Source organism: Anomaloglossus baeobatrachus, chromosome 10 (assembly GCF_048569485.1).
Source record: "Anomaloglossus baeobatrachus isolate aAnoBae1 chromosome 10, aAnoBae1.hap1, whole genome shotgun sequence".
Classification (NCBI taxonomy): domain Eukaryota; kingdom Metazoa; phylum Chordata; class Amphibia; order Anura; family Aromobatidae; genus Anomaloglossus; species Anomaloglossus baeobatrachus.
The window spans coordinates 206,420,763-206,433,823 of record NC_134362.1 but is presented as its reverse complement, the minus strand read 5'-3'; the positions used below and the strand labels follow the sequence as shown (position 1 = coordinate 206,433,823).

Genomic DNA, 13,061 nt, shown 5'->3' with positions numbered 1-13,061 from the left:
GACACTGATCTCTCCTTCACCTCCCACATACAATCTCTTGCCCGCACCTGCCGCTTGCACCTCAAGAACATCGCTAGAATCCGCCCCTTTCTCACAATGGAAACGACAAAAACCCTCACCGTGGCCCTGATCCACTCTCGCTTGGACTACTGTAACTCTCTATTAATTGGTCTCCCCCTAACTAGACTCTCCCCTCTACAGTCAATCCTTAATGCAGCAGCCAGGGTCACCTATCTGGCTAACCGCTACTCGGATGCCTCTCCTCTGTGCCAGTCATTGCACTGGCTGCCCATATATCACAGGATCCAATTCAAACTGCTTGTTCTCGCCCACAAAGCTCTCCACAGTGCGGCACCCCCCTACATCTCCACCCTCCTCTCTGTCTATCACCCCACCCGTTCTCTACGCTCTGCAAGCGACTTTCGACTAACATCCACACTAATTCGAACCTCCCACTCCCGGATCCAAGACTTCTTCCGAGCTGCACCAACCCTCTGGAACGCTCTACCCCAAGAAGTTAGGACAAATCACAACTTACTCAGCTTCAGACGCACCCTAAAGACGCATCTTTTTAGGGCGGCCTATCACACTCCCTAATCAGATTCGATTCACATAGTCCCTCTACAACCTCTCACAACATAGCTCCACATCAAACTCTATGGCACCCAAAGGCATCTCAAGGCTCGGGCCCACTGGTCCAGGAAACCATTATCCAGCCCCATTTCCGTGAGATGGTTGGATTGTCATTGTAAATAAGCACTTGAACCTTGCCCCCCCCCCCCATCTCATTGTAGATTGTAAGCTCTCACGAGCAGGGTTGTATTTTTTTCCCCTCTAAATATTGTATTTCTATAACTGTTACTTGTTTGTATATGATCCTCCTGAATTGTAAAGCGCTACGGAATATGTTGGCGCTATAGAAATAAAGATTATTATTATTATTTATTATTATTTGACAAATTTTTGCATCCTAGAATCAGCTCCGGGTAAATCGGTAAAACAATCGATACCAGTAATCTGAAGAACTTTTGTTACCCAATGGTTAAAGCGTCCCGCACCCCTCCCCATGTCCTGACCACGTCTCCCCGGCCGAGGGACGCGTTCAGCCAGGTAGACATCCCCTTTAAGAGCTGTGGTGTCTGGAGACGCGGAGCCTCGTGCATGCGGTGCCGTCTTGCCTGGCTGGGATTCAGGCTCCTCCTCGCGGTCTCCTCCTTTCTCCTCTCGCTCCAGGGTGCTGCTGGCAGAGGAATCGCTGGACCCCGAGCACAGCTCCTTCTCATTCACACTGTCATTTTTCTCTTCCTTCTCACTCAGATCCCCTTTTCCTGTGTCCAACAGAGGGGTGGGCAGTGGTTACACGTCTGCCCGTGTGCGCAGGAGGCTCCGCATGCTGACCGAGCGCGCCGTGCATGCAGGAAAGTCTACGGATGCATTATAAGCAGGGGCGGGGCTCTACTAAGCAGGGGCGGGGTCATCATGCAGGTGGGAGGAGTTAGGCGCAGAGCGGAGGATATAATATACGCTGCTATCTACCCACGCTTCCTGCAAAGCTTTACAGTTTCTATCCATGCAAAAAAAAAAGATGGCCTCCTCTGCCCCTCGTAAATGAAGGGAACTATCCGCCACCATGGGGCTGCAGTGCAGATACACCGCATCATATCGGACCCAGATGTGTCATGTGACTATTAAAGGGACTGTCCATATGGCTCCCATAGAGGTTGTGTCTGGTGCCGGATAGTTCCCCTGTAATAAGCGTGCAATACTCGGCCATGCTCACGGTAACTTACTCTCCTCCCCGCTGCCGAAATCCTCCACCCCGGAGCTGTCCGTGATCTGCTCCGGGGAGGTTTCGTCGTCGGACTCGGTCCCGTTCCGCACGGCCTCGGCCAGCACCTCCTGTCTGCCTTTGGACAAAGCCGACATCTTCTCCAGCTCCGTGGCCGCCAAATTCTCCAGAAATCGGTTCCTGAAATGACAGATTGGAAAATGAGGCGACGGGTCGCACCGGTACTGGTCCGATCATACTGGGGGGGGGGGGATCCGGGATCGGGGGCAAGCACCTGATGGGAAAAATATCATCATTACGGACAAGATCGGGGCCCGGCAGAGGCCCGGCGTCGGGGGCAGAGGCCCGGCGTCGGGGGCAGAGGCCCGGCGTCGGGGGCAGAGGCCCGGCGTCGGGGGCAGAGGGCCGGCGTCGGGGGCAGAGGGCCGGCGTCGGGGGCAGAGGGCCGGCGTCGGGGGCAGAGGGCCGGCGTCGGGGGCAGAGGGCCGGCGTCGGGGGCAGAGGGCCGGCGTCGGGGGCAGAGGGCCGGCGTCGGGGGCAGAGGGCCGGCGTCGGGGGCAGAGGGCCGGCGTCGGGGGCAGAGGGCCGGCGTCGGGGGCAGAGGGCCGGCGTCGGGGGCAGAGGGCCGGCGTCGGGGGCAGAGGGCCGGCGTCGGGGGCAGAGGGCCCGGCGTCGGGGGCAGAGGGCCCGGCGTCGGGGGCAGAGGCCCGGCGTCGGGGGCAGAGGCCCGGCGTCGGGGGCAGAGGCATGCAGTGCACCAGCGCGGGAGACACCAGATGGGACAGAGGTATAGCACATGATCGTAGAGAATGGATGCAATTGTACCAAACCCTCAGCTGTAAGTGAAATTAGACACAATTTTATACATAGACACTTACTGGAACTTCTTCAGGATGGGTTTGTCCCCGTACACATGATGGTTACTGTCCTCCCTGCAGGAAATACTGGTTATCAGGCGGTAACGACGGGGGGGCACGCGGCATGCCACACACCGGGTGACGGGATAAGTAGCGGGTGCATGCGACCTGCACACTAACGACGCATGCGACCTGCACACCAACGACGCAGACGTCAACTTGCTGACAGTTTCCAATGTGCATGTAATCTGTCGTTTTGGAATGATCGCCCCCTGCTGGGGGAGAGATGCTCTGCGAGGGGCATCGGCCTCATGGTATTGGGGTGAGTAACCTGTGCTCGGAAAGCTGGGTGATAAGGGATGCACCCGTCAGGACTGGTCACCCAGCTTTTCCACAGTCCTGAGTGTCCTCTGCCTCGTTATAGGAGGGTCCGCTGCATATCAAGTCATTAAGGGGGCGAGTAAAGCTGAGTAATGACCCCTAAAGGAGCGGCAATGGCGGTCATATTGTTCAGCACCCAACTTTCTGACAAAGGAAAAACGGAGACATATACAGACTTATGTTATCGGCACAATGAAGGGTTAATGTTAATCGCCACTATTGCTCTCTTCTATCACACGTTTCGGGGGGGATATATCTTGCAGTTAGACAAAATCACTGGTGGAAAAAGGGTTAATGGAGGGAAGATGCAGAATTTAGATGTGACGTAAAACCAAAAACACACGCAGAGGCGGCGGCGCGGTACAATCACCGGCGCCGGATTATTAGGTCAGGCAATTTCACAGCAAAACGAGGGTCCACGTCCCGGGTGTCAGTTAGGGGGGGGGGTGGGGCGCTTGTCTGAGAACAGATACCAGCAACGTAAGTGTTAAAAGGGGGCACTCACTGACCACACTGACCGGGCACTTACCAAACAGGGTCTGTTTGGTTCGCTCTGGAAGAGAAAGGGTTAAGGTTGAGAGATGACAAGAAAGACGTCCGGACCCCGATACTGAAGATAAAGGGGAGACAGCCGAGTCCTCGTACAGAGAAAAGCAATAATGAGTGGCCCAGGAAGTGAAGGGGAGGCCGCGGGAGCATTTACACCCACGCCGGGGCCTCGCGGATATGGAGCGCGCGCTTCATTCATAGTTTTTCCTTATGAGGACGGGGGGGGGGGGGGGGGGGTTTGAAGGGGGCAGGAGGACGGGGGGGAGGAAGGGGCAGGAGGACGGGGGAGGAAGGGGCAGGAGGACGGGGGGGAGGAAGGGGCAGGAGGACGGGGGGGAGGAAGGGGCAGGAGGACGGGGGGGGGAGGAAGGGGCAGGAGGACGGGGGGGGGAGGAAGGGGCAGGAGGACGGGGGGGGAGGAAGGGGCAGGAGGACGGGGGGGAGGAAGGGGCAGGAGGACGGGGGGGGGGGAGGAAGGGGCAGGAGGACGGGGGGGGAGGAAGGGGCAGGAGGACGGGGGGGGGGAGGAAGGGGCAGGAGGACGGGGGGGGGGGGAGGAAGGGGCAGGAGGACGGGGGGGGGAGGAAGGGGCAGGAGGACGGGGGGGAGGAAGGGGCAGGAGGACGGGGGGAGGAAGGGGCAGGAGGACGGGGGGGAGGAAGGGGCAGGAGGACGGGGGGGAGGAAGGGGCAGGAGGACGGGGGGGGGAGGAAGGGGCAGGAGGACGGGGGGGGAGGAAGGGGCAGGAGGACGGGGGGGGAGGAAGGGGCAGGAGGACGGGGGGGGGGGGAGGAAGGGGCAGGAGGACGGGGGGGGGGGGAGGAAGGGGCAGGAGGACGGGGGGGGAGGAAGGGGCAGGAGGACGGGGGGGGGAGGAAGGGGCAGGAGGACGGGGGGGGGGGAGGAAGGGGCAGGAGGACGGGGGGGGGAGGAAGGGGCAGGAGGACGGGGGGGAGGAAGGGGCAGGAGGACGGGGGGGGGAGGAAGGGGCAGGAGGACGGGGGGGAGGAAGGGGCAGGAGGACGGGGGGGAGGAAGGGGCAGGAGGACGGGGGGGAGGAAGGGGCAGGAGGACGGGGGGGGAGGAAGGGGCAGGAGGACGGGGGGGGGGAGGAAGGGGCAGGAGGACGGGGGGGGAGGAAGGGGCAGGAGGACGGGGGGGAGGAAGGGGCAGGAGGACGGGGGGGAGGAAGGGGCAGGAGGACGGGGGGGAGGAAGGGGCAGGAGGACGGGGGGGAGGAAGGGGCAGGAGGACGGGGGGGAGGAAGGGGCAGGAGGACGGGGAGAGGAAGGGGCAGGAGGACGGGGGGGAGGAAGGGGCAGGAGGACGGGGGGGGGGGGAGGAAGGGGCAGGAGGAAGGGGCAGGAGGACGGGGGGGAGGAAGGGGCAGGAGGACGGGGGGGGGGGGGGAGGAAGGGGCAGGAGGACGGGGGGGGAGGAAGGGGCAGGAGGACGGGGGGGGAGGAAGGGGCAGGAGGACGGGGGGGGAGGAAGGGGCAGGAGGACGGGGGGGAGGAAGGGGCAGGAGGACGGGGGGGGGGAGGAAGGGGCAGGAGGACGGGGGGGGGAGGAAGGGGCAGGAGGACGGGGGGGAGGAAGGGGCAGGAGGACGGGGGGGAGGAAGGGGCAGGAGGACGGGGGGGGAGGAAGGGGCAGGAGGACGGGGGGGGAGGAAGGGGCAGGAGGACGGGGGGGAGGAAGGGGCAGGAGGACGGGGGGGAGGAAGGGGCAGGAGGACGGGGGGGAGGAAGGGGCAGGAGGACGGGGGGGGAGGAAGGGGCAGGAGGATGGGGGGGAGGAAGGGGCAGGAGGACGGGGGGGGAGGAAGGGGCAGGAGGACGGGGGGGGAGGAAGGGGCAGGAGGACGGGGGGGGAGGAAGGGGCAGGAGGACGGGGGGGAGGAAGGGGCAGGAGGACGGGGGGAGGAAGGGGCAGGAGGACGGGGGGGAGGAAGGGGCAGGAGGACGGGGGGGAGGAAGGGGCAGGAGGACGGGGGGGAGGAAGGGGCAGGAGGACGGGGGGGGAGGAAGGGGCAGGAGGACGGGGGGAGGAAGGGGCAGGAGGACGGGGGGGAGGAAGGGGCAGGAGGACGGGGGGGGGAGGAAGGGGCAGGAGGACGGGGGGGTGGAAGGGGCAGGAGGACGGGGGGGAGGAAGGGGCAGGAGGACGGGGGGGGGGGGAGGAAGGGGCAGGAGGACGGGGGGGGGGGGGGGGGAGGAAGGGGCAGGAGGACGGGGGGGGAGGAAGGGGCAGGAGGACGGGGGGAGGAAGGGGCAGGAGGACGGGGGGGAGGAAGGGGCAGGAGGACGGGGGGGAGGAAGGGGCAGGAGGACGGGGGGGAGGAAGGGGCAGGAGGACGGGGGGGAGGAAGGGGCAGGAGGACGGGGGGGAGGAAGGGGCAGGAGGACGGGGGGGGAGGAAGGGGCAGGAGGACGGGGGGGAGGAAGGGGCAGGAGGACGGGGGGGAGGAAGGGGCAGGAGGACGGGGGGGAGGAAGGGGCAGGAGGACGGGGGGGGAGGAAGGGGCAGGAGGACGGGGGGGGAGGAAGGGGCAGGAGGACGGGGGGGGAGGAAGGGGCAGGAGGACGGGGGGGAGGAAGGGGCAGGAGGAAGGGGCAGGAGGACGGGGGGGAGGAAGGGGCAGGAGGACGGGGGGGAGGAAGGGGCAGGAGGACGGGGGGGAGGAAGGGGCAGGAGGACGGGGGGGAGGAAGGGGGCAGGAGGACGGGGGGGAGGAAGGGGCAGGAGGACGGGGGGGGAGGAAGGGGCAGGAGGACGGGGGGGGAGGAAGGGGCAGGAGGACGGGGGGGGAGGAAGGGGCAGGAGGGACGGGGGGGAGGAAGGGGCAGGAGGAAGGGGCAGGAGGACGGGGGGGGAGGAAGGGGCAGGAGGACGGGGGGGAGGAAGGGGCAGGAGGACGGGGGGGAGGAAGGGGCAGGAGGACGGGGGGGAGGAAGGGGCAGGAGGACGGGGGGAGGAAGGGGCAGGAAGGGGCAGGAGGACGGGGGGAGGAAGGGGCAGGAGGACGGGGGGAGGAAGGGGCAGGAAGGGGCAGGAGGACGGGGGGAGGAAGGGGCAGGAGGACGGGGGGAGGAAGGGGCAGGAGGACGGGGGGGAGGAAGGGGCAGGAGGACGGGGGGAGGAAGGGGCAGGAGGACGGGGGGGAGGAAGCGGCAGGAGGACGGGGGGGAGGAAGGGGCGGGGGGGAGGAGGGGGCAGGAGGACGGGGGGAGGAAGGGGCAGGAGGACGGGGGGAGGAAGGGGCAGGAGGACAGGGGGAGGAAGGGGCAGGAGGAGGGGGGCAGGAGGGACGGGGGGGCAGGAGGGACGGGGGGGCAGGAGGGACGGGGGGGCAGGAGGGACGGGGGGCAGAGGGACGGGGGGGCAGGAGGAGCAAGGGACGGGGGGGAGGAGGGGGCAGGAGGACGGGGGGAGGAGGGGCAGAGGACGGGGGAGAGGAGGGGCAGGAGGACGGGGAGAGGAGGGGGCAGGAGGACGAGGGAGAGGGAGGAGGGCAAGGAGGAGGGGGCAGGGACGAGGAAGAGGAGGGGGCAGTAAGACGGGGGGGAGCGGGGAGGGGGCAGTAAGACGGGGGGGGAGCGGGGAGGGGGCAGTAAGACGGGGGGGGGGGGGGGGGAAGAGGGACCAGAATGGGTTCAGGCCTCACAGACAGGAAACAGAACTTCAAGATGGTGAAAGACTGTGAACACTTCATTATACAAAGGACGAAGAAATTAAGAGACTTACAGGGGAGCGCCATAATAAAAGAGCATGAGACACTGGGGGTCCAACCACTGGGACCCCAATAACATACAGAGAGGGGGCGCCAGGCCCACCATTTCCATAAGTGCAGAGAAAGGGGGTGCCCGGCCCACTATCATGAGCCGCCTTGGTGTCAGTCACCCCCCAATTCAAGCTATAGGAGGTCCATGTACAGACATCAGGACCTATCTGATGATTAAGTGGCAGGGTAACCATATTCTTTCTGGTTGCCCACCCAGAGAGCAGCTGTGCTCCCACTTCCTCACAGTGCCCCCGCCCCCCCAACATCTGCACGGTGCCCCCCCTCCGCAGAATAGCCCCCCCCACCTCCGCAGAGTAGCCCCCCCACTTCCGCAGAGTAGCCCCCCCCACCTCCGCAGAGTAGCCCCCCCCCCACCTCCACAGAGTAGCCCCCCCCACCTCCGCAGAGTAGCCCCCCCCACCTCCGCACAGTGCCCCCCACCCACCTCTTCCCGTGCTCCGTGTCTTGTCCTTGCTCCTTTATATCTCCGCACAATGGCTATTCATCTGAGCTTGTAATCCGGGTGCGGGGTCCAGCGCTGCGCCCCCCCCCCCACACAGCAGCGGCTCCTGCACCTCCGGGATCCCACTTCCCCTCGACGCACCGCAGGACTCACCTTCACACCATGTCTGCGGGAGCGGGCCGGGGTCCTGAATAGAGCGGCCTGCGGAGAAAGCCCCCCCCGGCCACTACTATGGTAACAAGTGCAAGACAAAAGGTTCCCCCGCTCCCCTCCCTGCCCCCTCTGGGAGCTTCACAAGAGCCGGCTGCCAGCAGAACCACGGTTTACGGCCGACGAGCCGCCAGGACCCCGGGGTCCACATCCGCTGTCAGCGGCACAATGCAGCGCTGTAATACTCTGTGCTGCTGTTTATAGCCGTATACACCAGCACTGCAGCCTTATGGGGAAAAAGTTCCCGAAAAGTTTATCAACTTTTTCATCTCCTTTGTCCTGCTCTCATTCTCAGTACGTCCGCTCGCTGTCAGTGAATAGGAGCCTTCGTGATTACTTATACTAAGAAGCTGACAATGTTTCCTGCTCACAGCAGCGGGTTTGTTACAATGTGTCACTGTGGATAAATGACGGCTGAATTCGGCACATGGAATCAAAACACTTTGCCGCAGCCGTAACGATTACCTATGGAGAATAAGCCCCGCCTCTGGCGATGGTTGGAAGGGTCAATACTTACTTAAATATGCTGCGGTCCGCTGACGGTGGGGGTCTTCTCCGCCTCCGGGGGGGATCTGGACAGGCAGATGTTGGCGGAGCTGCTGTGCGTGGTGCCGTTCTCTGGGCTCGGCCTGTGCAGGGAGAGAATGCAGAGAGGTTTAGGACATCACAGACACATAAAAGTTGCATCTAAACTCCGGCGGCGGCGGTGTGATACCTCATCCGGCCACCAGGGGGCGGCAGAGCAGCATATTTAGGAAAGGTAGATATTGCTGTACCCCACACTCGTGCACTGCACTCACTGCTCGCTCGGCGGCGTCTCCTCCGGGCTCGTTGGCTCCACGTTTCGCTCGCGGTCACGGCTCGGCGGCTGTGTCTTCTCTGCTGGCGGAGACGGGGGCACGATGCACACGCTGGGCTTCTGCACGGGGCGCTGATTGGCGGTGCTCTGGAGGTTAATGCTGTTTTCAGTAGGGGGCGCTGTGGGTGCGGGGTTGTTGATCTTGGCCCATACTTCGGCGCTGTTACCCAGGGAGCGTCTTGAGCGTCGTCCCTCTTCTACCCCCAGGGAGTTTTTCCTCCGGTCCTTGCGGGGTACACCGGAGGACTCCTCATTGTCGCCGTCCTCCAGTCTTAGCGCGCTCTGCACAAAACACAGGAGGGCGCCCCTTGTTAATACAGGCCATTGTGGGAATTGCAAATAATAACGGCAAACATGTAAGAATGTATGGAAGGGGCCTGTAATGTCACCCGCTGCAGGGGGAACTGACACACCGGACCATGCCCCGCAGCCGGGCAAGCACAGGACGGACACACCGGACAGGGCCCCGCAGCCGGGCGAGCACAGGACAGACACACCGGACCATACCCCGCAGCCGGGCGAGCACAGGACGGACACACCGGACAGGGCCACGCAGCCGGGCGAGCACAGGACAGACACACCGGACCGTGCCCCGCAGCCGGGCAAGCACAGGACGGACACACTGGACAGGGCCACGCAGCCAGGCGAGCACAGGACAGACACACCGGACCGTGCCCCGCAGCCGGGCGAGCACAGGACAGACACACCGGACCGTGCCCCACAGCCGGGCGAGCACAGGACAGACACACCGGGACCGTGCCCCACAGCCGGGCGAGCACAGGACAGACACACCGGACCAGGCCCCGCAGCCGGGCGAGCACAGGACAGACACACCGGACCGTGCCCCACAGCCGGGCGAGCACAGGACAGACACACCGGACCATGCCCCGCAGCCGGGCGAGCACAGGACAGACACACCGGACCATGCCCCGCAGCCGGGCGAGCACAGGACAGACACACCGGACCGGGCCCCCGCAGCCGGGCGAGCACAGGACAGACACACCGGACCGTGCCCCGCAGCCGGGCGAGCACAGGACAGACACACCGGACCATGCCCCGCAGCCGGGCGAGCACAGGACAGACACACCGGACCATGCCCCGCAGCCGGGCGAGCACAGGACAGACACACCGGACCGTGCCCCACAGCCGGGCGAGCACAGGACAGACACACCGGACCATGCCCCGCAGCCGGGCGAGCACAGGACAGACACACCGGACCATGCCCCGCAGCCGGGCGAGCACAGGACAGACACACCGGACCGGGCCCCGCAGCCGGGCGAGCACAGGACAGACACACCGGACCATACCCCGCAGCCGGGCGAGCACAGGACAGACACACCGGACCATGCCCCGCAGCCGGGCGAGCACAGGACGGACACACCGGACCATGCCCCGCAGCCAGGCGAGCACAGGACAGACACACCGGACCGTGCCCTGCAGCCGGGCGAGCACAGGACAGACACACCGGACCGTGCCCCGCAGCCGGCCGAGCACAGGACAGACACACCGGACCGTGCCCTGCAGCCGGGCGAGCACAGGACAGACACACCGGACCGTGCCCCTCAGCCGGGCGAGCAGAGGACAGACACAACCGGACCGTACCCTGCAGCTGGGCGAGCAGAGGACGGACACACCGGACCATGCCCTGCAGCCGGGCGAGCACAGGACAGACACACCGGACCGTGCCCCGCAGCCGGGCGAGCACAGGACAGACACACCGGACCGTGCCCCGCAGCCGGGTGAGAGCAGGATGGACACACCGGACCATGCCCCGCAGCCGGGCGAGCAGAGGACAGACACACCGGACCGTGCCCCGCAGCCGGGCGAGCAGAGGACAGACACACCGGACCGTGCCCCGCAGCCCGGGCGAGCACAGGACAGACACACCGGACCATGCCCCGCAGCCAGGCGAGCACAGGACGGACACACCGGACCGTGCCCCCGCAGCCGGGCGAGCACAGGACAGACACACCGGACCGTGCCCCGCAGCCGGGCGAGCACAGGACAGACACACCGGACCGTGCCCCGCAGCCGGGCGAGCACAGGACAGACACACCGGACCGTGCCCCCGCAGCCGGGCGAGAGAAGGACGGGGAAACATGAATATTCCTAGTCACCGAGTGACTCCACTGCCGGATTTCTATTATTTTATTCTGTGGAATGGAGGGTCGTCCCCAGAGCTGTAATCACACAGAGGCCGCTGTGACGGTGTCAGACACTTCACAGGATGGTACGTAGATAACAGCGGGCACCACCCAGCCATGATTACTACAAGAGCAAATATAGGAAGGAAGCAAAGTTCACCGAAGCTGCAATATACGGTCAGTGTTATACCTAAGAAATGCCGTCATAACACTGCCGGCTGTCAGTGGAAACAGTCAACAAGCAGGTGGAGAACGTGGATGGTGAACTAATCCTACAGTGCATTGGGTAAAGATGATACTTAAAAAAACAAAGCCTCAGAACAATCACTGAACAAGCGGGGGGACGATGGGAGGCTCTGATATTAAAGGGCAAGAAAAACGTGGCTACTGTGGACCCAAACTAGTGTCAGCCCCGGCCACGGATTACAGCTCAGTCCCCCATCACTTAAACAGCACTGAGCGGCAATACTAGGCTCCGCCTGTGAGCCGCGGCCGTGTTATTTTATTCTAGGACAATCCCTTTAAGGCCAAAGTCCCCAAAAAGTGAGAACGCAGCAGCTTTTTTGCTGTGTATTAATACAAAACTTATTGGGAAAAACAACGGAGAGGAGCTGAGTGAAATTCACAACAAAGGGGAAAATACTCCTTTTTTGCAATGACATCCACTGCGGGGGTCACTGCCAGAGGTCACCAGGATTTTACACTGTGCTTTAATACATCACATGCGGCAAAAACATTCACAGTGTAAACTGACAGGAGCTGCGGATTTTAGATTAGCAGCATGTGCAGAGGATAGATGAAATCTGCAGCCCCCGGCGCCTACTATCCACAGAGCTGCGCACTGCTGCAGGGGGTCACTGCCAGAGGTCACCAGGATTTTACACTGTGCTCTAATACATCACATGCAGAAAAAAACAAACATTCATAGCGTAAACAGACAGGGAGCTGTGGCTCTTATATTAGCAGCATGTGCAGAGGATGGATGAAATCTGCGCCGTCTGCTATCCACAGAGCTGCGCACGGCTGCGGGAGTCACTGCCAGAGGTCACCAGGATTTTACACAGTGCTCTAATACATCACATGCAGAAAAAAAACAAACATTCATAGCGTAAACAGACAGGGAGCTGTGGCTCTTATATTAGCAGCATGTGCAGAGGATGGATGAAATCTGCGGCGTCTGCTATCCACAGAGCTGCGCACGGCTGCGGGAGTCACTGCCAGAGGTCACCAGGATTTTACACAGTGCTCTAATACATCACATGCAGAAAAAAACAAACATTCATAGCGTAAACAGACAGGGAGCTGTGGCTCTTATATTAGCAGCATGTGCAGAGGATGGATGAAATCTGCGGCGTCTGCTATCCACAGAGCTGCGCACGGCTGCGGGAGTCACTGCCAGAGGTCACCAGGATGTTACACTGTGCTTTAATACATCACATGTGGCAAAAAAAAACATTCACAGTGTAAATGAACAGAACCAGCGGATTTTAGATTAGCAGCATGCGCAGAGGATGGATGATATCTGCGGCTCCCCGACGTCTGATATCTACAGGGGTGCGCACTGCTGCGGGGGTCACTGCCAGAGGTGCTCACTATGTTCTGGCCTAACAATGCTGTGTGTTCTGCAGTTAAGCCAATGACAAGAGGACGTTCTGCAGCTGCGGAGCTTCTCGTAGGCGCTGGATCATTGTACAATGAAGTGTCTGTCCGCAGCCATGCACTCGCCCCATGATCTGGGAGGTGGAGGTCACCCGTAATCAGGTGCATCGGTCGCCATATATGACATAACGTTACCGGGTCCCCCCGGGGCGGACGCTCCTGTCAGTGTCTACATGACTGACGACTCCTATGTCACGGCTACATGTAACCTGTCTGCACATTATATACTCTGCCTCGAGGTAACAGCTCGGATGACACAAGAAACGTCTGGGATGAGGCCAGAAAATCAACCAAAAAGGTAAAATCTCCACCCAAAACCTCCCCCCCGTTCTCCCTGTGCAGAGATCCCGCCCTGCACAGAAAGTT

General features: G+C 62.7%; 1 protein-coding gene across 1 annotated transcript in view; it reads right to left on the bottom strand.

The window, feature by feature from the left end:
• The window catches only part of FHOD1 (formin homology 2 domain containing 1), a 40,652-nt gene that overhangs the window by 14,759 nt on the left and 12,832 nt on the right, over nucleotides 1-13,061 (bottom strand). The window contains 7 exon segments of the mRNA XM_075325446.1: nucleotides 1,179-1,328; nucleotides 1,791-1,969; nucleotides 2,668-2,721; nucleotides 3,557-3,580; nucleotides 8,551-8,567; nucleotides 8,569-8,662; nucleotides 8,834-9,199. Coding sequence (XP_075181561.1) covers nucleotides 1,179-1,328; nucleotides 1,791-1,969; nucleotides 2,668-2,721; nucleotides 3,557-3,580; nucleotides 8,551-8,567; nucleotides 8,569-8,662; nucleotides 8,834-9,199 — 884 coding nt within the window.